Source organism: Rhamphochromis sp. 'chilingali', assembly GCF_963969265.1.
Source record: "Rhamphochromis sp. 'chilingali' genome assembly, chromosome: 1".
NCBI classification, from domain to species: Eukaryota; Metazoa; Chordata; class Actinopteri; order Cichliformes; family Cichlidae; genus Rhamphochromis; species Rhamphochromis sp. 'chilingali'.
Window position 1 is genome coordinate 25,310,878 of NC_137929.1, and position 24,581 is coordinate 25,335,458.

General features: G+C 38.1%; 2 protein-coding genes and 1 long non-coding RNA gene across 4 annotated transcripts; 1 reads left to right on the top strand and 2 right to left on the bottom strand.

Moving 5' to 3' along the window:
- Positions 1-1,648: 1,648 nt before the first annotated feature.
- On the bottom strand, positions 1,649-2,449 carry LOC308395130. The gene is made up of 4 exons (XR_013971340.1): positions 2,379-2,449; positions 2,138-2,273; positions 1,956-2,009; positions 1,649-1,777 (listed from the first exon to the last, which is right to left on the bottom strand). It is a non-coding gene; the product is annotated as an uncharacterized lncRNA (long non-coding RNA).
- Positions 2,450-10,759: 8,310 nt separating this feature from the next.
- Positions 10,760-13,259, bottom strand: LOC308399483 (uncharacterized protein). The gene is made up of 2 exons (XM_080886779.1): positions 11,968-13,259; positions 10,760-11,887 (listed from the first exon to the last, which is right to left on the bottom strand). Exon 2 carries the CDS (start codon positions 11,649-11,651, stop codon positions 10,926-10,928), a length of 726 nt encoding a protein of 241 aa, XP_080742905.1. The 5' UTR covers positions 11,652-11,887; positions 11,968-13,259; the 3' UTR covers positions 10,760-10,925.
- A 4,437-nt stretch (positions 13,260-17,696) lies between these two features.
- Positions 17,697-23,570, top strand: LOC308393477 (uncharacterized protein). 2 transcript variants are annotated; one of them, XM_080877266.1, is made up of 7 exons: positions 17,697-17,760; positions 19,494-19,612; positions 19,695-19,883; positions 20,483-20,635; positions 22,076-22,234; positions 22,681-22,776; positions 22,855-23,570. In XM_080877266.1, the coding sequence occupies exons 4-7, from the start codon at positions 20,513-20,515 to the stop codon at positions 23,173-23,175; spliced, it is 699 nt and encodes a 232-aa protein (XP_080733392.1). In that variant the 5' UTR covers positions 17,697-17,760; positions 19,494-19,612; positions 19,695-19,883; positions 20,483-20,512; the 3' UTR covers positions 23,176-23,570. The 2 variants fall into 2 exon arrangements, with proteins under 2 accessions (XP_080733392.1, XP_080733391.1); XM_080877265.1 differs by lacking the exon at positions 17,697-17,760 and adding an exon at positions 18,413-18,501.
- Positions 23,571-24,581: the final 1,011 nt, after the last annotated feature.

Sequence of the window (24,581 nt, forward strand, 5' to 3'; positions counted from 1 at the left end):
AAGTGAGCTGTGCTTTCTCTTTCATTTCACAGATGTAATATGATCCACTTTATGGAAATTAAGTCCCATCAGACTGTTAAACAATTGAAGAATATTCCATATATTAACAGCAGCCACGACAGAAGCATGTGGCAGAAAAGGGAGGAGTTTAGGCATGTTACTCACTGTACCGTTTGTGTACATGAACAGGAAAATCTAGATGGTTTTCCTGGGATTATTTTACAAACTGCCCTGAGACTGGGTTTGCTTAACACATGGACTGCTTATAAAGACAAAGAAATGTTTTTTTACACATTGTAAAAGACTATACAAATGAACAGAAAGCAAATGTAATCCAGTGTTAGAGCCAGCATCACTTTTGTTAAAAATGAGACCAGTTCATATTCCACTTTTCCAATAATTCCAGTTTTCAGTTATTCATTTAATATTCAAATAATCTTTATCATATGATCAATAGTATATCTTAACACTAAAATAGACACTACATATATTGCAACATTAGCATGAAGTAATATATTTATAACCTGGTAACTATCTATGGAGATACTAGTGTTCATAATGTGATGCAAACACTGAAAACAAAAGTATAAGAAGTAGAAGTTTTTGCATCTATTTGTTTCTGTGTTTCTCACATGTTATCATTTGATAATGATTGCATGTGTTGTAGGTTTGCACACTGCCAATTTCAGCAGTCAGCCACAGCTGTCGTCTTTTCTTGTGAATTTCACAGTTTGTAAAAATAGGTATTTATTACAACTTTAATGTCTTTATTCACAGACAATGATTCTTCAGATATCCTTTAAAATAGTTCATTTTACTAATTGTACTTGACAAAGAAATGTACATCTTTGGTGGTTGATGTTTTCATAAAAATCATAGATTTAGTCTACAATATTCCTGTGCTTTTAGTCCGGTAGCATTAAAGGGAACTTGACCAGATAGTTCATTATCCTCATCACCTCATTGAGGTATAACTAGAAAACATAGACTGGCCCTTTTATTTCAGAATGGCAATGAAGGAAAGGATATATAAAACATAGAGTATATTAACGAGTTAGTCAAAAGCAGCTAAACAGCTGATTGATATTCTCTCCTTTGTGGGTTATAGAATTTAAATTTGGTGAGTCAGTAAACAATGGACACCAATCAGCCACAGATGCCGTACTTCCTTCTGGGAAAAAAGGCAAAACTAAAAGCAAAGGATAACAGTTTTATTAACAATTTTTATTCACATTAAAGTATTTTATATAAATCAATAATAACTATCAACTACTTCACACACAAAATCCCCATCATCATTGGTTTGTACTTGCATTACAATTTTTTTATAATGAAGATAATGATAAAAAAAAAAACTTGACAAGTTATTTTTTCAGGTCAAACACAAGTTTACAGTTAGCTTTATTCAGCAATTTAAAATATCAAGGCCACTCTCAAGGCAAAAACTGAAACTGAAACTGCACGGTATAAAGGAGAAGATTTACAAACAGAATACACACAATATAAGAGACGGATGTAGACTAATGTGTTACAATTCATCTTTATGTTTCTCTAGGCGTGTTAGCCGCTCCATCACAACATTTAGTTTCTCTTCATAGTCCTGGATTTCTCCAGCTGTCGTCTCAAGGTATTTGTCTATGTACACGTCATTCATTAAACCCAACACTGGTGGAAAATCTCCCATTGTTGTATTTAGAGTTTCAGACAAAATGTCCATTAAGTGCATAAAATCATCATAGAATAGTGGAATATAGAATCTGTCTAACTTGAGATTATCCTGGAGGAGAAAATGAAACGAGACAAATGTGTAAAAACTACTTTTATATTCTTTTGGGGGGGGGGGGGGGGGGGGGGGGGCTTTGGTTGTTTAATAGATTTATAAATATTTATATTAGCAGTTATAGACATTCCACATTACTCATTCATGAGCACAACATGGACAGAGACAGACTCACCTTCCTTGTCACTGCTGCTTGTTGTAACTTCTGAATGTTTTCTTTCAGTTCTTCCTGCAAATCCGGATAGAGAATGTCCACAAGCAGCCATGTGAAACATGTGAAGGCAAACAGTGTAACAAAATAAAACTACAACTGGCAGATCAAAAAATATAGATATAAATATATCACAATCATTTTACCAGTTGGTCCTTCTTTATCAGTGAACTTGAAAGGTTGACCAGAACCAACAGGGTGAAAATGATGAATAAACCCCTGATGGTTGTGACACCACTCACTCCTTTGCTTCTGGATAAGTTCACAGCTGCCATCACTGTTCTGGGAAAAAAACAAACAAAGCATAAAGTACATTTATAAATTTCCTTCTTAAATCTTTAAAGTGAAATGTTTTAATTTGAGTGGAAATGTTGTATAAAAATCTACCTGCAATATCCTCTTATAGTACAGTGTTGCTGGGGTTTTTCCACCTGCTACAGGGGAACTGATGAATGATAATACAAAGGGCTCACACCACAAAATGCTTTATATGCTTCTAGTGTCCCCTCCCCCTTCCCCATGACACAGCTTACCTGTGCGTGACTTGGCTTGTCTGTGGGTGTGTCTGTGTGCCTATGTTCTCTAGAAGTGGTAATATTCACTTTTGTTTTACAGGAAAACGCGAACTTCATTTCCACAAAGTTTAGCGCATGCAATGCCGTTATTTACCTTGAATTCTTAATAAAATGCTTCACATTCCTTAAATCTGTCTTTTGTTATTTTCTTTTATATGCACAGTGGGTTTGTCAAGGTTTTAATTTTAACACTAGCCAAAGTCATGTTTTCCTGTTCAGTGTGAGTTTCTTGTGTTCATGGTTAGTAGTTATACATTGGATTTTCCCCTGTCTTTATTTTGATGGTCATCTTTTGTGTCTTCGGTTGACTTTTGTCTTCCCCTTGTGATTGTCTGCATTTATATCCATTTCCCCTCTTCCTATCTGTGTGTGTGTGTGTGTGTGTGTGTGTGTGTGTGTGTGTGTGTGTGTGTGTGTGTGTGTGTGTGTGTGTGTGTGTGTGTGTGTGTGTGTGTGTGTGTAAATAGCCCTGTTTTCCTCGCTTTTGTTTTTGTGAACTTATAGTAGCTCGCTCTAACAAATGTGATTTCATTTTTATTTGTTTAAATCATATCACCAGTGATTTCTGTCCTACCTTAATTTTCAGGAGAAATGTCTTCTTTAGATTCAATACCAAAGGTCAGTGTTCTGTTATATTTAATATAAAATGTGATTACTTTAAAAAGATATAATTCTTAAATATGCTCTAGTTGTGCAGCAATGCCTGCATGTGGGTGCACTGGCAAATTTAATGTCAGTTGGCCTTCGTCACCATGTACGTCCACATTTAGTGCAATTTATATTCTATCATAAGCGGTGCGAGGATGTACAAACCTGCTGACATTGGAGTTGTACAGAACGCACTGTGAGATCTAACTCTGTAGAAGAGAACAAAGATGGTTCATAATCCACAGAAGCTTTTAACGGAGACTGACCTGTAGTCAAAGAGGTTAAAAAGTTGTCAGCAACCAATCCAGGGCAACTGAGTAGGCCAAGTGGAAGGGTTATAGGTTGGGGCTGCAGGGCGGCCTCAAGCTCTTGTCTAAGCCTCTCTGTGTGCCCATTGGTTTGGAAGTTGAATCCACAGCTCAGGCAGACTTTGGCTCCTAAGGAAGAACAGGAAAAAACCTTCCAGGCTTGGGGGACAAATTGAGGCCCCCTGTCAGAAACTATTTCTGTACGGATTCTGCGGAGTCTGAAAACATGGTTTACTAAGATTTTAGCAGTTTCAGAAGCAGTGGGAAGTTTATTGAGAGCAATGAAGCGGGCAGCCTTCGGGGATCTGTCTATAACCAAGAGGATGACAGTCTTACTTGAATGTGGGTAGACGGTTTCAGCAACGTGGCAGCTCGAGATGTGCTGCTCTTTCTCCGGGCGCAGATGGAACAGGCCGTGAGATAGTTCCTCACATCTTTCTCCAGATTGTCCCACCAAAAATAGCATCTAAGTAGAGAAATAGCTCTGCTTACCCCCGGGTGGCAGGCAAACTGTGCAGTGTGCCCCCAATGGATGACGGCAGAACAGGTTCCCTAGGTACATGGGAATATTTTTTCCTTTTTAGTTTAAGAAGCACACTTTCTGAACCCTTTATAACTTAGACGTGTGTCGCTCAAGCTAGCAGCGCCCCATGAGAAACAGGACGAATGTTTACATGTTCACGGGAGTTTGCACCCTTGGCAAGTGGACTGAGGTATGTGATGCAATGTGATCTGATGTTATACGTTTACTTAACTGTGAAACACCTTGATGCCGATTAAGCAGCCTTTTTTTTTTTTGCTTTATTTAAGCAGTGACTGTAAATCTCAGAATTACTTAATTTTTTTCTTTAAATTTACCTGATTTAGTTTAAGCGCATTTGTTGATATTGCTTATTGCTAAGGTTCAAGGGGACTGTACAGGTATCAATTTTTTCTTATTTTATAGTTTTCACGGTGCTCAACGATGTCCAGAGAATGAGCCGTGTTTGGTGAGGAAATAAATGGCTGCACCCGTTAGAGACTCTTCTATTGTTCTTGATGCCAAGGGCTGCTACACCTGTCATTCACAGCCACACTCACACCAGATGGCAACGAGTGGAGGAGAGCAAAAGAAACAAGCACTCACACAATGAGAGTTGCCAAGGCCATAAATCCTCACCTTTGTGAATCTTGTTTTCCTGTAAATGTAGTTTCATTTTCCTGAAAAAAAACAAAACAAGCAATAAGTAAAGTTTCTCATGAAATGAAAGAATGCCACACACAGGATGTGTAATACCCATTATCCCACTTTTTACACTGACAGTGACACACACAGAAACAGTTGCGCAAAATGGGAGGTGTAACCACAAGCATGTATAAAAGAACTTTGTGATGTGCCGTATTTTCATTCCTTCATTCATCAGCTTCTTTTCACATCACAGGAAAGTAAATCACTGTAACATGGTTTATACAGACTTCACATTTTTTAATATAGAAATTAAAATGTTTCAGATTGATTTGTAATTTGAGTTTTTCAGTTGTGATTCTTTGTGAATCCTTAAAGTTGCACTTTTTTGAATGATAACTCCACTGGATAATGAAGACAGTCAGCTGCAGTTTGTAAACCTTCAATTCAAATTTTAACGCTGTACAACTTTGACTTAGAGACAGAGTTACTAAGAACAGCAATGGCATCAGTGACTGTTTGCAGCACCACCAAAGGCTTGTTCCTCATCTTCACCCTGCTGTCTCTGGTTTGCCTTTCAAGTGCACTGATAGACAAGGACCAGCTGGTAAATTGTTTTTTCTTAAGCTTCAGTAATTTTGCGAGTCACCACAAACAAAGTTGCTGTTGTAATTTAAATTCTTTTAATAACTGTATATGCTGGATTTTCAGAAACAACTCAAAGAAAACTATCAGAACATAAAACAAGAGACGGACAGACTGAAGGTCAGTACATGTTCAGAGAACTGCGGACATATATGACCAAATATAACGTTACAACATAGTAAACTGCATTCATGTAATATGAAACTGTTACATTTTATCCCATCAGGCTGAGCGTGAGGAAGGAGTGAACTTCGGTTCTGAACTGTTGAGTGAATGCTTGAGCCTTATGGACCAGTTGATCGCACTGGTGAAGAAATCTGCAAAAGTTTTACCTGATGGTTTTCCTCGAGTTGATACATTTATGGAGAACATTAAGAATTCCGTCAAGGAAAGTAAGGCTAACATTGACAGGGAGAATGAGGAGTTGGGTGAGAAAATAGAGGAAAGTGAAATGAAACTGGGACAACTGAAAAGAATTATTGAAGTGCTCGAGGAAAAGCAAGCTGAATTGTAAATTTCATGTCAGTCATTTAATTTTTCTCTAATAATGCATCTTTTATATCTGTGGTTAGTTTCTATTTCATATAGTACAGCTTCTCTTAACTTCAGTTTAACTTTTTTTAGAGCTGTCATTCTTCTTTACTGTCTGATATAAAAAAAAAAAAAAACAACATTTCACTATCAGCTACCATTGTGCGCAGACTCATATGTGCTGATGACAACTTTTAAGAATACATTTCCAGAAGTTACTTATTTTTCTGCCATTACTTAAATATAGAAGTGGAAACAATGTTTATGTAAACTGCAAACTGCCACACAATAAAGACATTTACCTACTACTGTTATTGTTTCTATTCTTCAGCAATAAGATGACAGATTAATAACCTGCTCACATTCTTGTGAAATGCAAGTATGCCCTCACCAGAAAGTTTATGCTGATGTTTATCATATAAATGATATTATTATTATTATTCTTGTTGTTGTGAATGTTTTCATCATTTATTTATTCATTTATTTTTTATGGTAATTTGCAGCATTCATATTTTTGCATTGAATTGGGCTAACCACATCTGCGTGTCAATAGCACAGACATCTTTATTATGAAAGCCATAATACTGGCGTTATTTGTCCATGATGTACATTCATAAGCATCATGTTCCATCTATATTTATACACAGCAAAATCTCCAGTGTTAAATTAACACTAGAGAGTGTCTATATGGGTCCACTGGAAAATAACTCAAAATGTTAGAAATATTCCAGTGTTAGAAAATCAGCACTGCTCAGTGTTAGCCATTGTTAATCTTCAAAACTGACTGGGTTACTTTTAAACATATAACACTGTCAAAAGTGTTAATTTAACACTCAACAGTGTTGTATTTAACACTCAGAGGTGTGGACCCATATAGACACTCTCTAGTGTTAATTTAACACTGGAGATTTTGCTGTGTACCTTTACTGGTTTCCTGTATTAATGGCTTTTATACATTTCACGTATTTGTGTAGCCAGACTTTACTCTCAGTAGTAGCATCATTAGCGGATCACGCAGAGCTCAGGCTTGCTTTCCTGAGTGTAACCCAGGGTTATTTTATTGGCAATGGTATTTTATTTTTATTTTATTTTAAATGTTACTGTGTGTTGAGTGTTGAGTTTACCAATGTACCATGAACGCACCGCAGCGCTGATAATGAGAAGTCCCTGCTCAGGGTGAGATGATTCTTTACTTCATTGCATCTGTCTGCACGGAGCAAGAGGCACAGGCTGTTGTAGAATTTTCAGTACTGTAACATGTTGAGCCACACTATTTACTATAAAGTCATTGGTTAAAGCTAAGAAATGGCTCTAGTTGCATCTTTAGCAGGCCAGTGAAAGATCTGGAGAAAATAAGAGCTTTGTTAGATACAGATAAATAGATTACATTACTTCGTTATTCTTTAAACCAGATGAAGAGATCTTTTATCTAGTTTTGTATTTCTCCATAATGTGTAATTTATATTGACCCTAAAATATTAAAGAAAAAAACTCAGTGGCAGTGTTTTCCCTTTTAACAGGAAGAACCCTCCAGCAGAGTCTTGCTCAGGGACAGGCAGCAATCTCCTGCAAGATGTTAGGGGTGAGGAGAAAAAGAAAAGAGCAGAGGATAAAAGACCCTATGGGAAAGAGCCAGAGTTCAATAATAGCAACTAATGATTCAATGCACAGGTGGGTTTTTTTATGGTGGTAATGTGTTATGAGGTCTTTAATATAAGATGAGACCTGTTTATTCAAGACCTTGTATGTGAGGAGAATGACTCTAAATTTTAGAGATATTAGAGGTTTCTGATGGTCCTCAGGTCCAGTCAGTGATGAGTTTGATTATATGCAGGTTTGACAGCGAAGGTAGAAACCAGAGACCCCACAAGTAGACAGAACTCTTAACCCTGCTCATCTTAAACACAGGAGAAAAGTGAGTTGCAACACAAAAAAATATTGTCACAACAAATCACGCTGACAGCTTTCACCTTTAAAATGGTATGTAAATAGTTTACATAGATTTGAGTTATTTCATTCCAGTACCTGAAGTTTGGGATTATAGAAGAAAAATAAAATTATTGATTCTATTGAAATTGATGCAGATTTTGTGTGTTGATGATTTAAAAGCAGGCCTGCAAGATTGGAAATAAAAGCGCTATAAAATACTTTAATTGAGAGCAAATATAAGGTGAGCTTCTCTAGATTACAACGGGCTTCTGAGGAAATTCACCTACCTAGGACGCTGACCATATTAAATGGTAAGTCCTGTTTTTAAAAGGATTGTAGCGATTCAATCCATTTCAAAAGCAACAAGAATTGTTTTTATTTTTGGAATGATGTAATATTGCTGTCAGTGGATATTTAAATTCATGCGCGGTTTTCCACTATCAGCAATGATTGGTACGATTGCATGTGACTGGATAAATGCATGTGATTGGACTGTGGCTGGACAGATGATGTGGACTAAGTGTGACTGACTTGAAATTGAGATGACGGTAACTATTTTAGGATTAATCAATGCTAATGCCTAATAAACCCTAAACAGTGAAAAAAGGGTGGATGTGTGTGTTTTTGTTTGCTTGTTTTTGCAGGAGCAGGAGGATGACAGAGACCAGAGGAGGGGGAGACTGGAGGTCCACATGAGTGTGGGCGGGCCTTGCAGACCTAACCCTTTAGATAGCACTTTTCTGTGTTACTGATTTTGTGTGGAGAAAACTGTGTTTTCCTGGCTGCTTGTTGGTTACAGTAACACACTGTATTGTTGGCAAATGTTAAATGCTACAGGAGGAAAATGTGTATTCAATGTGAAACACATACTGTGTTAAAATCAGTATCACTCCTTTCACAGACAAGGAGGGTTGACCACATGATTTAGAGCAACACCTCTGGAATCTGTTGATCCAGGCCTGACCTGCCAGGACAAACCGCTGGCTAATGTTTTTTTTCCCTCTCTAAGGGTTCTGGCATCACTCAGGCAGACAAGAGTGAAATGAAGACGGTTGTGCAGTGATTACAGAACATCTTAGTGTGGGGCTCATTATCATATCATTATTCATTTTAAGGTGTTGAGCTCAAAGTGTGAAAACAAGCGAGTGACATTACTTAAGATAAGTTACTGGTTACAGTAGTTTTAATTAAACACATGGGATGATCCATGGTTTGGGCAAATTATGGTAACAGTAGTGTTTTAATGATTTGGGGAAATAAACTGCATATGGCACACTTTTGTCTGTGGTGTTGGATGCCTTATTACTCTTATAACCTACAGTCTTTATCTATCATAAAAATTTGCTTCACGATCTGAAACACGTAAGTGTGGCAAATATGCAAATAGCTAAGAAATCAGGATGGGCTAAATCGTTTCTTACTGCACTTCTGTTAGGCGACTGAATAAAAACACAAAGTCAGCAGTCTGGCTATGAATGTCTTTAATGTTTCCCAGATCAGAATCACAGCATACAGTGTATAATAACTTCTAAAGTAAACAGAAATATCATCACCTCATTTATTTATATAATTTTACTTTACTTTTTTTAATAATCATCTTTTTTTTATTCCATTATTTAACATTTTCTTCATCTCAAGTCTCGAGTTTCTGAGTTCAACAAAGAAAGTAGAAAGAAGACAACAGGTGCAGATTTGCAATGGACACCAAGCTGAGGGTTTCTCTGTGGGTGTCACTGTCTCTGTGCACGTTTGACACTGTGGACGTGACACAGGATCATCCAATCATGAAGTTTTGCTTTGCTGACAGTTTCTAAGTGTTGGAATAAAATAAATCCAGCAGTTATACCACAGAAAGGACAAAGTGTGGCTCTAACAGCTGTTGAACACACACAGACTGTGATGTTCTCCACACGTCACCCATCGCTCTGCACTTTTCCAGCATCCAACTGTTTTTCTGCTACATAACATCACTGCAGGAGAAAAACAACGGACAGACAGACAGACAGCACAGTGTGACACGAGCAGGTCAGACCACCTGTGTGATCTCATGAGTCTGTGAGGATATGAGGCATCTTATGGTATCAAAGCCCTGGAGTCTGTCAAACATGGCTACATGTAAACACTGCTACATGTTAGGTGAGCTAACATTTAACTGACTGCACTTTTTTCTGTCTCAGTTTAGGTCATTTATGTCCTTACTGCGAATCACTGAAAGGCAAAGCTGGCTTTTATCGCTCTGATGTTACGCACATCATGCAGCACAGATTCATCTCTGATCACAAGACTCATATTTCAAAATAAAAGCGAGCTAAGGCTTGAAAAGAGGACGACGATTTTATGACAATCGCAGAGAAAAGAGCAACGAAAGGATTTAAAACTTGATGAAAATGTTTTTTCTCACTGAAAACTAGCAAATCCTAATAAACAGCATGACTGGCCCTCTGCTGTGAGGGGGCTTCAGTGGAGATGACTTCTGCTACAGCGACCTTCCTGCTACAGGATGGTCACATGATAACGATCAACGTTATGACAAAAATAAAATAATTGTTGAAAAAACAAAGACAAAACTGATCGGTGGTAAGGATGAACTCATTTGAAACCTCTAGTTAACGGCCATTTTTTTCTTCTCATTACAAACTGCACCTGTTGTCTTTTGTCATCACAAAATAAGCATATCATTCATTCACTCCAAAAAACAAACAAACAAAACATAAAATAAGATAAGATAAGATAGAACTTTATTAATCCCTCGGGTGGGTTCCTCTGGGAAATTCGGTTTCCAAAAAAGCACAGCACCGACAGAAGTTACAGTTACAGAATGATATATATATATATATATATATATATATATATATATATATATATATATATATATATATATATATATATATATATATATATATATATATATATATATATATATATATATATATATGTACACACACACACACACACATAAATACAGAGACAAATATAAATAAAATATACGAAGGGGATAAATAGAATAAATAGGAATAAAAATAAAAATACAAGTGAATTGCACATTTCAAGTATTGAGGTCTATTGCACCATTGACTATTTACAAAAGTATTGCACAAAGGTATTGTACAGTGAGGTGAAGAGGCACTACAGCTTAGTTGTTCCCCCCTCCTTTGTCCTCCTTTGTCCTCCTGTTTCCCCTCCCTCTCCCCTCCAGAGAGGAGTTAAACAGTTTGATGGCGTGTGGGACAAAGGAGTTTTTAAGTCTGTTGGTTCTTGTCTTTGAGAGAAGCAACCTGTCACTGAACAGACTCTTCTGGTTGTTTATGGCCGTGTGCAGAGGATGCCCAGCATTGTTCATAATGTCCAGCAGTTTCTTTAATGTCCTTTTCTCTGCCACTGTCACCAGAGTGTCCAGCTTCATGCCGACCACAGAGCCCACCTTCCTGATCAGTTTCTCCAGCCTGGATGAGTCCTTCTTTGCTGTGCTGCTCCCCCAGCACACCACAGCATAGAAAAGTACTCCAGCAACCACTGACTGGTAAAACATCCTCAGGAGCTTCCTGCAGATGTTAAAAGACCTCAGCCTCCTGAGGAAGTACAGTCGGCTTTGGGCTTTTTTATACAGGTGCTCTGTGTTGCATGACCAGTCCAGTTTATTGTCCACCCACAGCCCGAGGTACTTGTACTTATTGACCACCTCCACCTCCTCCCCCTCTATCTGAACCGGCAGTGGACCTTCTCTGGACCTCCCGAAGTCCACAACCAGTTCCTTAGTCTTTGAGGTGTTGAGTTGCAGGTGGTTTGTGTGACTCCATGCGACAAAGTTCCTCACCAGACTTCTGTACTCCTCTTCCTGATCATCCCAGATACACCCCATGATGGCTGTGTCATCTGCAAACTTCTGAATATGGCATAATTCAGAGTTGTAGAGAAGTCAGAGGTGTACAGGGTGAAGAGAAGAGGGGACAGCACAGTTCCCTGTGGTGCTCCTGTGCTGCTGACCACTGTGTCAGACGTGATGTCCTTCAGCCTGGCGTACTGTGGTCTGTCGGTGAGGTAGTCGGAGATCCAAGCCACCAGGCAGGGGTCCACCTCCATCCTGTTCAGTTTTTCCTGAAGCATACAGGGCCGGATGTATAAATAAACAAGAAACTTAATATTTACAAATGTTTTGTCTGTTTTTTTTTTCTTACACTTAAAAATGTACAGTTCTGATCTTCCAGATGTTTCGTCTCCATCCGTCTCCCAGTTTGGTATTTTCTTCTCTGTCCAGTGACCTCAGAGTGAGCGCTGAATGTGCCACAATGGCGCCCTCTAGTGTTAGCTTATAAAACCGACAAGGAGAAAGAACAGAGCCGAATGAAAGGACTCGTTTGTGTTCTCTCCTCTGCTGTAGCTGTGTGGTGCTGAGGTTAACTACACAACCCCTCGCCGCCTCCTTATACACAGGAGTGAGTACAAAAGGGTTCGTACGGACGCATCAGCCGGCCGTCCTTCTGCTCGACACTGTTAGCTGAAAGATGATCGGATCATCCTCTGTCCTGTATTTAAGGCTGAGAGTCTTTGTCCAGTCTCTTTTCCACAGCTACTGTCCACAGCACTGATCCACCTGCAGCACAGCCCCAGTCAGTTGTTTTATGATTTACATTGTGCACGTTTCCCTTCCAGTGAGCTTACAAAACCTCTGACAGGAGAAGTCAGGCATGTGTTTCCCCCACCTCCCCTTTTAGGCAGTAATAAAATAGAAAACAAACAATCAAACAGGCTAAAGCTAGAGCACAAGCAAAGACAGCACCGGTGACTAAGTTCTCCCATACTGGACGTACGCTACCACGTGGGCTCAAACAGCAGCACATCAGCTCAGTTTACATACTGTTGACATCTTCATCAGAGGATCAGCAGGGAGCGCTGCTGAGCTGCAGTCGTCTCCACCAGAGTGACGGAGCAGGAATCACAAACAGCACAAACCCACCGTGTTGTTTCTACCCTGTTCAGGAGATCTGAGCCCCCATCCCTTTTTGTCATGTTGCAGCTCTGCACTGCAGGCCCTGAACGCCTCCCGGTTACCCTCAGTGTGCTTAGAGTTTAATTTACAACCGACGAGCTCACAGATCATCTGCAGGCAGGTGAACGAACCCTTAATGTGAGGATAATAGCAGAGCTGACCTGAGGTCAGAAATAGTCAGGAACGGTGTCGACACGGTGAAGTCAGGTGTTTGGGAATTTGTCTGATTATCAGATTGGGGGGGTCGGTGTTAAATAACAAAGGTGGTGTAGGATGGAGAGAGGAGGAGGGAGGGAGCAGTGATGATATGGAGGAAGGTGATTGGTTAAGCAGCAGGAAGGAGCTCATGCTGGAGTCTGAGTTTTTACTGTTGGCCTTTTTCTGCTTTTTGTTTATTGTTGTCTGACGCGGGCCCGTCTACGCTTGAGTGATGCAGATGTGATATCACACTCACACAGCGACTGCCACTCCCACACACACACACACACACACACGTGCCATACACAAGGGGGTCAGACAGGAGCAGCATCAGTCTCTGCTCTGTTTTGTTAATAACGTAGAAAAATAATTTTGTACAGTCAAGCTACATCGACGGACGCTTTACCTCACGTACCCTAAAATGAAAAAGTAGTGACAGTAAGATGAAGGCTGCACATGACACCATGACTGAGTTCACAGCTGTTGCTTTGATTCTAACGTTTAAGACTTTTGGCATCGACTCCGTTTTAATAAATGAGTGCTGGGAGGCGTCGTTTGACTTCAGGAGCTCCTGCGATGCTCTTACTCTGCGGGAGAAAACCAAAAACCAAAAGTAGCAAACATGGAGCGATATGACTCGTTTAGTCTTGGGAAACGTGCATCGACAGGTACAGTGTCCTTTTCCCCGCGTCTTTAAAAATAATTCATGCATAGATCCCCCACTGAGAAAACCCTTTTATATACTTTCTCCTTTGTACACATTTTATATAGAACTATATATAATATCATTTCTCTATATCTATATTTTCAGAAAAATTCTTTCCACACAATAAAAAACAACAATTAAACAAATGCTTCAAACAAAACAACAAAAGAAGAGAAGATGAAAGAAAGAAAAACACGACTGAGGCCAGTTTGGCACTTTGTCACGAGAACATGACAGAACTCTGTTAGTTGACGGTAAATAGCGATACTCTATTTTTCTTTCGTTTTTCTTCTCGATTTTTTTTTTTTACTTGTAGTTCTAAATTGGAAGATTATTGTGATTTTGCATTATACAAATAAAATTATATTTTGTTATTTTTTCATCGCTCAAAATAAGCATCACACTCGCGGAAGCCGGTGTACCCGGCGAAACACCGTGCATTTATCGAGCCTTTCAACCCCAGATAGGCCAATTATGGCTCTTTGGGTCTTAAAGGTTGTTGACCCCTGCTTTAGATGAACAGAGTTTTTTAATTAAATACATACTCTTTAATAAATGTTCTCTTTTATAAAAAGTAGGATAATTAAAAAAACTTTTATTATACCTCTATTAGAAAAAAAAACTGTCTTGTTTTCTGTCGTCTGTTATGTAATATTAGGGATGTTTGTGACAATTAATTTCTTTATCGGCTGGACTAACCAATAGTCCACAACTAGGAAACACTGAAATTTTAAGTTAAGTTTGAAAACAGTTTAAAAAAAAACACCCCATTCCAAAACGTCTTGTGACAATCTCATTGGAGTGATGATGTCATAGAACGTCATAAGTCCTTTGATGTTTTTCCTTAAATAGGGGTGAGAAACAGCAAGATTTAGTTCGTTTCAGCAGCATCTGTGTTTGCAGCATACAAAACGTTCACCACAGAAACATTTGGAAAGCTCTTCAAAGTCATCGTATAGAAACTCCAACATGTTTCCAAGAAAAAAACAACCAATTCAAAAAGATTACGCCGCCTCTCCTTCCTGGCGTGGCCAGCCAATTTCCCCAAATGGCATCTCATCCTTCCAAAGGGCATTAGAGGAGAGTAGGAAGGAAAACTACCTTCTCCAGAAAAAAATGCAACAAATTGAAGAAGAAAAACATCAACTGGAGGACAAGTGTAGACGAATGGAAGCCCAAAATAAAGAGCTGGAAGAAAGACAACAGCGCCAGCCGGACATAAACATTATTAATGAGGGCTGGGGAATCAAGTTTGCTCAGGCCCGAGAGCAGATTGTGCACCTCAATAAAGAAAACAGGCAAAAGCGCGCAGAACTAAAAGAAATGACCAACCAGCTCCAAGACAAGAAAACGATGACTGATAAGATACAACGGGATCTCCAACACATGGACCGAAAAAATCGGCTCCTCCAAAGACAGCTCCATGAAGCTGTGGAAGAAAAGAATAAATTCCTCCAACAGAAGGAAGAGCAGGACAAAAAGCAACAAGACATGCAGCACAAACTGAAGAGCATGCAGGAAAAATACCGCATGCTGAAAGAAAGCCTGGATGAAACACTGCGCCAAAATAAAGACCTTCTTCAACAGAAAGAGCAACAACAAAAAAGACTGAAAGAAGGAAAACGCATCGTCCAGGACTTTGAGTCTAAAAATCTAAAACTGCAAGAGTTTTGTAATCAGCTGGAGGACAAAGCAACTAAAGTGGAAGAAGAAAGGGACAAACTGGAGAAACGGTGCTCACAGATGCAGAAAAGGATCGATCAGATAGCGAGAAACAACTCCGAGCTCGTTAAGGGGCGTTTGGTGGAATTCAATAACTTGAAGAGTGAACACACTCAAATGCAGTCACAAAAACAACAAGAAGACAAAATACATGAAGACAAAAATCAAGAAATCAAGAAAAGAAAGAAGCAGTTAAAAGACAAGCACAAAGAGGTCCAACAGAGAAATGCAGACATGCACAAGGACAAGCTGATACAGGAGGAAACATCCAAACAACTCAAAGACAAGCTTGAAGAACAACAAGCAGCATTGGAAGAGGTGGAACAAAGATGTGAGAAACTTGAAGAAAAACCACTTGCAGAAACCATCGACGAGCTGAGAAATCTCATCGTGGAGAAAAAAGCGCTTGTGGAAAAGTGCATGAAAAAAAAGAAAAAAATGGTTCCACTTGTTCCAGAGGAGAGACGCTACTGCTTCCTCACCTGATGTAGCCTCGTCTTGCTCCACCTCTGTTAACCCCCCCAACCAGTCCCGGCAGTTGACTGTCCCCTCCTGAGCCTGGTTCTGCCGGAGGTTTCTGCCCGTTTAAAGGCAGTTTTTCCTCCCCACTGTCGCCAAGTGCTTGCTCAGAGGGGATTGTTGGGGTTTTCTCTCCTCTGCCTTTTTTCTTCATTTACTTGTTTAACTTCTTTCATTGTTACTTCATTTTGCCTTGTTTCTTCATTTACTTGTTTAACTTTTTCATTATTACTTCATTTTACCTTGTTTCTTCATTTACTTGTTTAACTTCTTTCATTATTACTTCATTTTACCTTGTTTCTTCATTTACTTGTTTAACTTCTTTCATTATTACTTCATTTTACCTTGTTTCTTCATTTACTTGTTTAACTTCTTTCATTATTACTTCATTTTACCTTGTTTCTTCATTTACTTGTTTAACTTCTTTCATTATTACTTCATTTTACCTTGTTTCTTCATTTACTTGTTTAACTCCTTTCATTATTACTTCATTTTACCTTGTTTCTTCATTTACTTGTTTAACTTCTTTCATTATTACTTCATTTTACCTTGTTTCTTCATTTACTTGTTTAACTCCTTTCATTATTACTTCATTTTACCTTGTTTCTTCATTTACTTGTTTAACTTCTTTCATTATTACTTCATTTTACCTGGTTTCTTCTTTTACTTGTTTAACTTTTTCATTATTACTTCATTTTACCTGGTTTCTTCATTTACTTGTTCAACTTCTTTCATTATTACTTCATTTTACCTTGTTTCTTCATTTACTTGTTTAACTTCTTTCATTATTACTTCATTTTACCTTGTTTCTTCATTTACTTGTTTAACTCCTTTCATTATTACTTCATTTTACCTTGTTTCTTCATTTACTTGTTTAACTTCTTTCATTATTACTTCATTTTACCTGGTTTCTTCTTTTACTTGTTTAACTTTTTCATTATTACTTCATTTTACCTGGTTTCTTCATTTACTTGTTCAACTTCTTTCATTATTACTTCATTTTACCTTGTTTCTTCATTTACTTGTTTAACTTCTTTCATTATTACTTCATTTTACCTTGTTTCTTCATTTACTTGTTTAACTCCTTTCATTATTACTTCATTTTACCTTGTTTCTTCATTTACTTGTTTAACTTCTTTCATTATTACTTCATTTTACCTGGTTTCTTCATTTACTTGCTTGTTATTCTTATCTAAATAATAAACCAATTAAATTTATCCTTTGAGTATTTTTCATCTCATCTTTACAGAATCTTTCCAAAACATTTTCAAACATTCAGATCTGTCTTTTATTTTCTTCTTGAAACCTCATAAATGGTGAACTAAAAACCCGGAATATGGTTTGAAACATAGTTTCAGCTGAAACTGCCATAACATGCTGTGTGTGTGTGTGTGTGTGTGTGTGTGTGTGTGTGTGTGTGTGTGTGTGTGTGTGTGTGTGTGTGTGGAGAGAGAGAGAGCTCACAAAACTATCACTGTAAAAAATCAAACTTGCAGTTGTTGAGCTTACAGTCATTTCTTTCACAATTCAACAATAAAAGTTCAGTTGGCCCATAAACTCAAATACATTAAGGGTTTCAACTAATCATTTAACGTTTTGGAGCAAAAGTTGGTCTCAGATGAAATTTATTGCTGGCAAAATGAATGAATTCAAGTTTTACATGAGTTGAAGCTATTGGCGCCTTTCTGTGCCTGAGTACGCATGCGCATCTCATATTTTTGGATGCTACGGGGTCTACTTTGCGCTTTTGCAAGGACTGAAAGCCACCTGCCCGTCTGCCTTAATGAGAACGTGAGGCTAGGAGCTGGATAGATCGTTCATCTCAAGTTTCTAAAGGCAAGTAATGTTTCTTTTATTATATCAGACAGTATATGTTTGAACAGTCTCAATTTGTCTGTTAGAAATATCACAACTGAAGTTCTTCGTATTTTTCCGAAACTTAGCATAGCATTACTTTCTTGGCTAAGAAGCCTTGTGGCTTATGGGTATGTGTTTACTATATCATTTAAGATTCCATGTCACAAACTACGTGCCATGTCACAAAACAATGAAAATCCGACAAACTTCGCTACTAAAGAGGCGCGCTCATATCTGACAAGCCTCCGCGACACCCCCTATGCGTATTTCATGAAGTGCAGTCTGTGGCCGCCATACCACCGAACGAAACAAAATAGGCTGGCTCACTCATGACCAACGGCAGCAACCCCCCGCCGCTATTTAAATAAAATAAAATAAAATAAAGTTCGGGGGCGCCTGCTGCCATGTCGTTTAATTTGTTCGAATCACATCTAGCCAATAAAATGTGTGCTTTAGTTTCTGTGTGAACGGGGTGGTGGAGTCCTCATGGCCAGCGAGCTCCACTAAATGAAATATTAGATGTGACAATATAGTTTATATCGATATAGTCTACATTATCATTATACTCGTGGAGCCGCAAGTTTGCCTCTCTTTCGTCCACTTTTGTCTCTACGCTGTGTTACTCCGCCTCTCTCCTTCACTGAACACAACTCCCCCTCCCCCATCGCTTCACCTGCAGGCAACGACAAGATGGACACGGCAGCTATCAAAGAGGAGCTGGTCGGTAAAAAGAAAACATTTGAAGATTACTATTTTAGTACTGTCAGCGTAAAGTTAATGCCATAACTGCATTAACGGGGCAAATCTCCGTTAACTAGTTACCGCGGATCACCCCGTGCGTGGGGCTGGGTGGCGTTAGTGAGCTAACCGGGCTAACGCGTTGACGCACGGCCTAAAATCCTTTCATCTCAAAAATCGACAGTCTGCCTTATGTATGAATTCTGGTTGTGCTTACTGACCTCGAACCAATTTTATGTGGTACACAGCTTAAAAAAATATGTCAAAAAATGTTTTGGTACGACTTTGGTAAGCTATGAAGCTGCACTGCTTGATGGATTGTTGGAGCATTACGGCTACCGAGGAGCCTCGCAGAGTGATACGTACTCTGCTTCAACGTAATATTACCATATTATGTGTGTAAGGACCATAAATGGCACCTGTAAGAGACACGGTTACAAAGAGAATTTCAAACTCCAGGCTGTCAGTTGCGCAGTAGAACTTGGAAACAGAGCAGCTGCAAAATCTGTCTTTGTTATTATGCTCAGCATCTTTTAGTTTACATTTTGATCGCACAATTGTGAGCTTTTTGTTATGCACAAAACAACATTGTTTTGGTTTATTTATGGAGCACCATTAATAAATGCACTGATAATTTAAACAGATGCTTCAGGAGTTTTATCCCACTCATACTCTCAATCCAATGTTTGTCATTCTAAGTTGTAAAACCAATCACACAAAATTATCCTTGGCTTACATAATACATCCCAGTATACTGTTGGTGCATTCCATGTAGAATACAATTTGTTAATAATAAATTAAATAAATTAAACATTTGATGTAATGTATGTTTTGTAAATTATTTGTTTTACTGTGTTTCACATGGCATTTTACAAGGCAGAATCAGCTCACTTTAGTGAGCCAAAAAAATTCTTAAGTAATGTCAGGAAGCTGGTATTTTATTTTAAAACTAATTGCTATTTTTATTTATTTAGAGAATTAAAAGCCAACTCCAGACCACTGCTTGTCCTGATTTATGAGGGACTGATGAGGAGTTGGTAAGGAGAGGAATCAGAACAGGAGTGCCTGCCCCCCGCCCCAAACACATTATCAGGTAATGTAACTTTGGTAATTTGAGATTAATTCAGGTTTCTTTTGAATTGTTGACACTGTCCTCTCCTCTCTTCTCATTATAGCTTTTGTATGCAGTGCCAGTTCTGCTCTTTTGTCTGTTCAAGCCAAGAAGTACTCTTAAGACATCACCAGCTACGACATAGAAGAGGATTTCATTTGCCCTGTGTTTACAGTGACTGCGTCTGTTCGTTCAGGACACGAGGGGCATTGAAGTCTCACCTCAGCAGATCACACAACAGGGCTAAGAAAAGGCAGGAGATCTCAACATTTTTTTGTGATTTTTGTGAATTTAAGGAAAACTGCTCACAGCATACATTTATTTCACATATTTTAAGGCACTTAAAAAAAAATCAGACTGTATCCTGTCCTTTCCAAAAATGTGACTATGCTACCAACAATTTAACAACCTTTACGTCACACACAAGCAGAAAGCACAAAAACTCAAAAGATATAAAAAACTGTATTAGACTGATTTCTCATGCAAATGCATGTCCTAGTGAAAGTAGCTCCCCTGATAAATCCTTAAATACCTCTCAGGAGCCAGAGACATTACCAAGTGGTTCAGGTGTAGCATCAAGTGATAAAGAGGACAATGAGTTTGTAGATTACCAATGTCTTGAACATAAAATAGCTAGACTTTTTCTATGCATGCAAACATTGTTACATGTTTCTAAAAGTGCTTTGCAGAGAATTATTGAGGAAATTAGTGACATTTTAAAATTTTCTCAGGTTCATTCATTTCAAAGAATCAAACAGGTGCTTGCTTAACAGAACATTGAGGCAGATGATGATGTAATTAAAAATATAAATGATGCACTTTTCAAAACCAACCCATTAATTATCTCAACAGAACCAAAAGGTGAAGAAGAGGGATAAGAACATGGCACTCATCACCCAAAAGATGGACATCACATTCTCTCTCAGGAGGAAAGAAGTTGTGGAGATGCAGCCCTTGGTCAAGGAAATGCAGCTCAGATGGCCAGCTCTCTTCTTGAAAGAACAGGTAAGATAATCTCTTAAATATTTAAAGGAAAACTTCCGTTTTTTTCTTCTTCCCTTTTTCCCCAGTGTGGTCTTATTTCTAAAATTGAAAACGTTCATTTATTCACCCAGAAAAATTTCAAGGCATTTGGAGTTGTTAGAAAGAAATTTTAATCCCAATGTTACGAGTCAGTCGTTTTGCAAGAGAGAGCTGAGCCACGGTTATGGGGAAAGGATTCACTGAGACAACTAAGAAATGCCTGAATTAAGCCAAAAACCACTCTGGAGGGATTTTAATCTAAGGAAATAACATTAAAATGTGTTTAAAAGCTCCAAAAAGTTGATTTTACATGATATAGGACCTTTACAATTCCTTCTGAACAACTCCAAATGCCTCGAAACTTGTCTGGGTGAGTAAATGAACGTGAGCTCCATTTCTTGTGCCCTTGAGAAGCATCTGTTTGTATCACTCCAATATCTTGTAGAAAAGGTTGAAGGCTACCGTTGAGCTAACAATGCTAGTGGTAAAATATAAAAAAATACTTGGCTCTAAAAATATGAACTCTATTGAAGTGAAATCTATTTACTTGTCAACTTGCTGTGTATAATAACGGATTGCTTTTATTTCGCTCTTCTCTGGGCACCCAAAGCGCTTTATAATTCCACTACTCACTCACTCACTCTCACATTCACACATCGGTGCAGGGAAACCACAGTTGTAGCCACAGCTGCCCTGGGGTAGACTGACAGAAGTGACGCTGCCATATCGCGCCACTGGCCCCTCTGGCCAACACCAGTAAGCGGTGGGGTAAAGGGTCTTGCCCAAGGACACAACGACCAGGACAGAGAGAGCTGGGGATAGAACCAGCATCCTTCCGGTTACAGATGAGCTTCCCAACCCCCTGAACCACGGTCGCCACAATGACTTGTCTTCACTGGGCATCTAGAATCTTTTGGTGCTGACCCTTAGCGGGCAACAGCCATGAAACTCACAGAACAGGATTGAGAAAGTCACTTACGTGTTATGAAAGTATACAAATTTGACCACAGGATGTTATTCTTACTTCATTTCTACATAACTATAAAATTAATGGAATTTTTTCAATGAATTTAAAATACAATTTATTGATTTATTTCTTTTCTGCAATACATCCTGTAACAATTGAAACCATTATTTTGTCTTATCAACATTTGATTAGGTATTCTATAGACTTACTGTAAAATCTGCCGATCAGATTTTTCTTGTTTTGTTTTTTTTTTTAATACGTCAGTTATAATTTGTACCACCACTACCACTAAAAGAAAAAAAAAAAAAATCCAATCAAGGCCTGACCAATAGATCAACCGAGACTAACTAAATGTTTTGAAATTAAGCTCTTTTAACCAAATTTGAAAACAATGTGATTTTTATATAATGTACCTTTTAAAAGTTTTCTTCTATATTTTTTTTGTTGCTTTGTAGATTTGTGCGGAATTCTCACGCATTACCACCAAGGATCTCATGGGGACCTTCTTGACTGCCCTCGACACTTACTCACTTCGGCTGATTAAGCTGTATCGAATTAGAAAAGCTGCTTTCCGCAATGACATGGATTCCCTGTTGCAGAAGTTTGATGAACAGGTAATATATAAAAATGTATTTGTGTCTGGTTTATGAGGAACCTGAAGTTCCCACTGTAACGAAAGATACTTTATTAAATATTTACTAAATTGATGTAAAAATTGTTAGTTTTCAAAAAGTGTGTCCTGAATGGGATTATAAGCTAACAAGCAGCGCTGTGTTTGGCAGATTGCAGGTAATGACAGACAGTTCAACTCTCATCCCACTCATGGCACTTTTTGTTATAAATGTTGTAATAAGTGTGCTACATTTGTTGCACATCAAAATTACTTAAAAAATAAATAAATAAAAAAAACTGACAAAAACATGACCAATTATCTGTAATAACTCATTTCAACATCTTATTTCTTAAGGCTGTATTTTGAGCAACAACACTTAATGTGTTTTAAAAACAAAATGGTAGGTTTATAAATGAGACTGAGTCTTATTTGATTTCCTTGTTTTAGGTCTCAAACATAGTCCAGCATCGACGAACCATCAGTTTGGAAGGGTTACCGATATTTGTTCGCGACGACGAGACCAAACTCTTCTTAACATGTCTGGTGAGTATGCAAATCTACTCAATCTTCAGTTTTGGTTTTCAGAGACTTATATGTACTGTTGTTTTTTATTTTGCATAGGATACAGATCCAGTTGAGAGGGCAACCCGAGGTGTTACGGTGGGCATCCTCACTGTTCTGGAGGACTACGTGGGACCCAACTCGCAGTCCACAGTGGTCAACACTGCCATTGTTTTGGAAGAGGACATTATTCTTGATGATCTGCCAGACCTTCCCACTGCCTTTGCCTACTTGTTTGGCCTACTTTATGGGCTCAACATGGAGTTTCCCAAAGAACTCAAGTACACATTTGAAGCTGTGCAACACATTTTTATGGAGTTGACATCTACCTGTTCCCAGAGGATAAGAAGCTTCAAAACCAAGCTCTTAACCAAAGTCTAACCTATTTGACAACATGTTCAACTCAAATGCAACTTGTGTAAAACAGAATGGCAATTTGTTTTGATTTACTGTTTTTGGGTTTCGTGGCAAGTTGCTCTGAAAAAAGTTAATTTCTGTCTTTAAGAAAACGGTAAGGTGCAGAAAGTTCTGAATCAATGTCTTCTGTTCTAACTTTACTTAATGTAGCTTGCATGGCTGATTGCAGATTTCATGTATAACATGTTATTATAAAATGTTGAAAGGTTTTATTCTAACTTGAGCTGTTTTAAACAATTTTTATAATCTGGTTTTAGGTACATTTGTATTAGTTTTATAACAAATGTGGCGCGATACTGAACTTCACAGGAAATTGGAGTGTTGATACCATTACTATTAAAAGACAAGTGGTGGAAAAATTTGTTTGAAAGTTGTTAGCTGTATGGAAACCAGGAAGTTGTTCACATCCTGCCATCTGATGTTTTGAATCTGTTTGTTAGTGACTATCTATCAAGATAGGTTTGATATTCTGTCTGACAACACCACCTTTAAAATTGGATGAGTAACATTTGTTACAAAAATTTGACTTTTTTTGTGTTTTTGGAAGGACTTTATTTGTGGCTGAATGTTGTCAGTATGTTAAAAATGGCTGATCTCAAAAGTCAACATTGTCAGTGGTGCAGTTGTGTTTGAACACAAAGTTATTTGAAAATCAACTGTGTAAACATTCATTGGTAAAACAGGGAGCACCTCATGAAAACTATGAAAGATACTTTTTCTAAACTTCAGGAAATTGATTGGCAAAACAAAAAAAATGTTGTGTAAACTTTAGGAAATACGTTGCCAAAACTAAAACTAATACCTTGTGTAAACTTTAGGAAATACGTTGCAAAAACAATAAAATATGAGTTGAGAAAAAGGACAATTATTAATTTTGTCAACACAAAAACATTAGCTAAAGCAACTTATCACCTAAACTTGAAATTATAAGTTATCCATCAGAACCTAAAAACGTAAATGCAGTCGGTTGCCTTGAGTTAAGTTTTAGCAACGTTTTTTTTGTTTTACAGTGAGGTGGTGTTCTTCATTGTAATAGGAAAGGTAACATGGGTCCCCACCGTTTCTCAAAGACTTGTTTCTGTAGTCTGAGTATGTAATTTGTTCCATCAGACAGACACTCACTGGATCCATAGATTATATCTGGTTTTAACCATCTGATAGTTATGCATTTTAGGGCTGCAGTGAGTCATATATTTAGCAGGTAACTTTTGGCTTTGCAGTCAATATGTTCTGCAATCCTTCCCAACACTGCTGCTGTAGGACTTAGTGGAATATTTACCTTGGAAAATGTCTTTGAGAGCATCAAATATCTGCCTCCAGAATACACAGAGTTTAGGGCAGAGCCACAATATATGAGTGTGGTTGGCAGA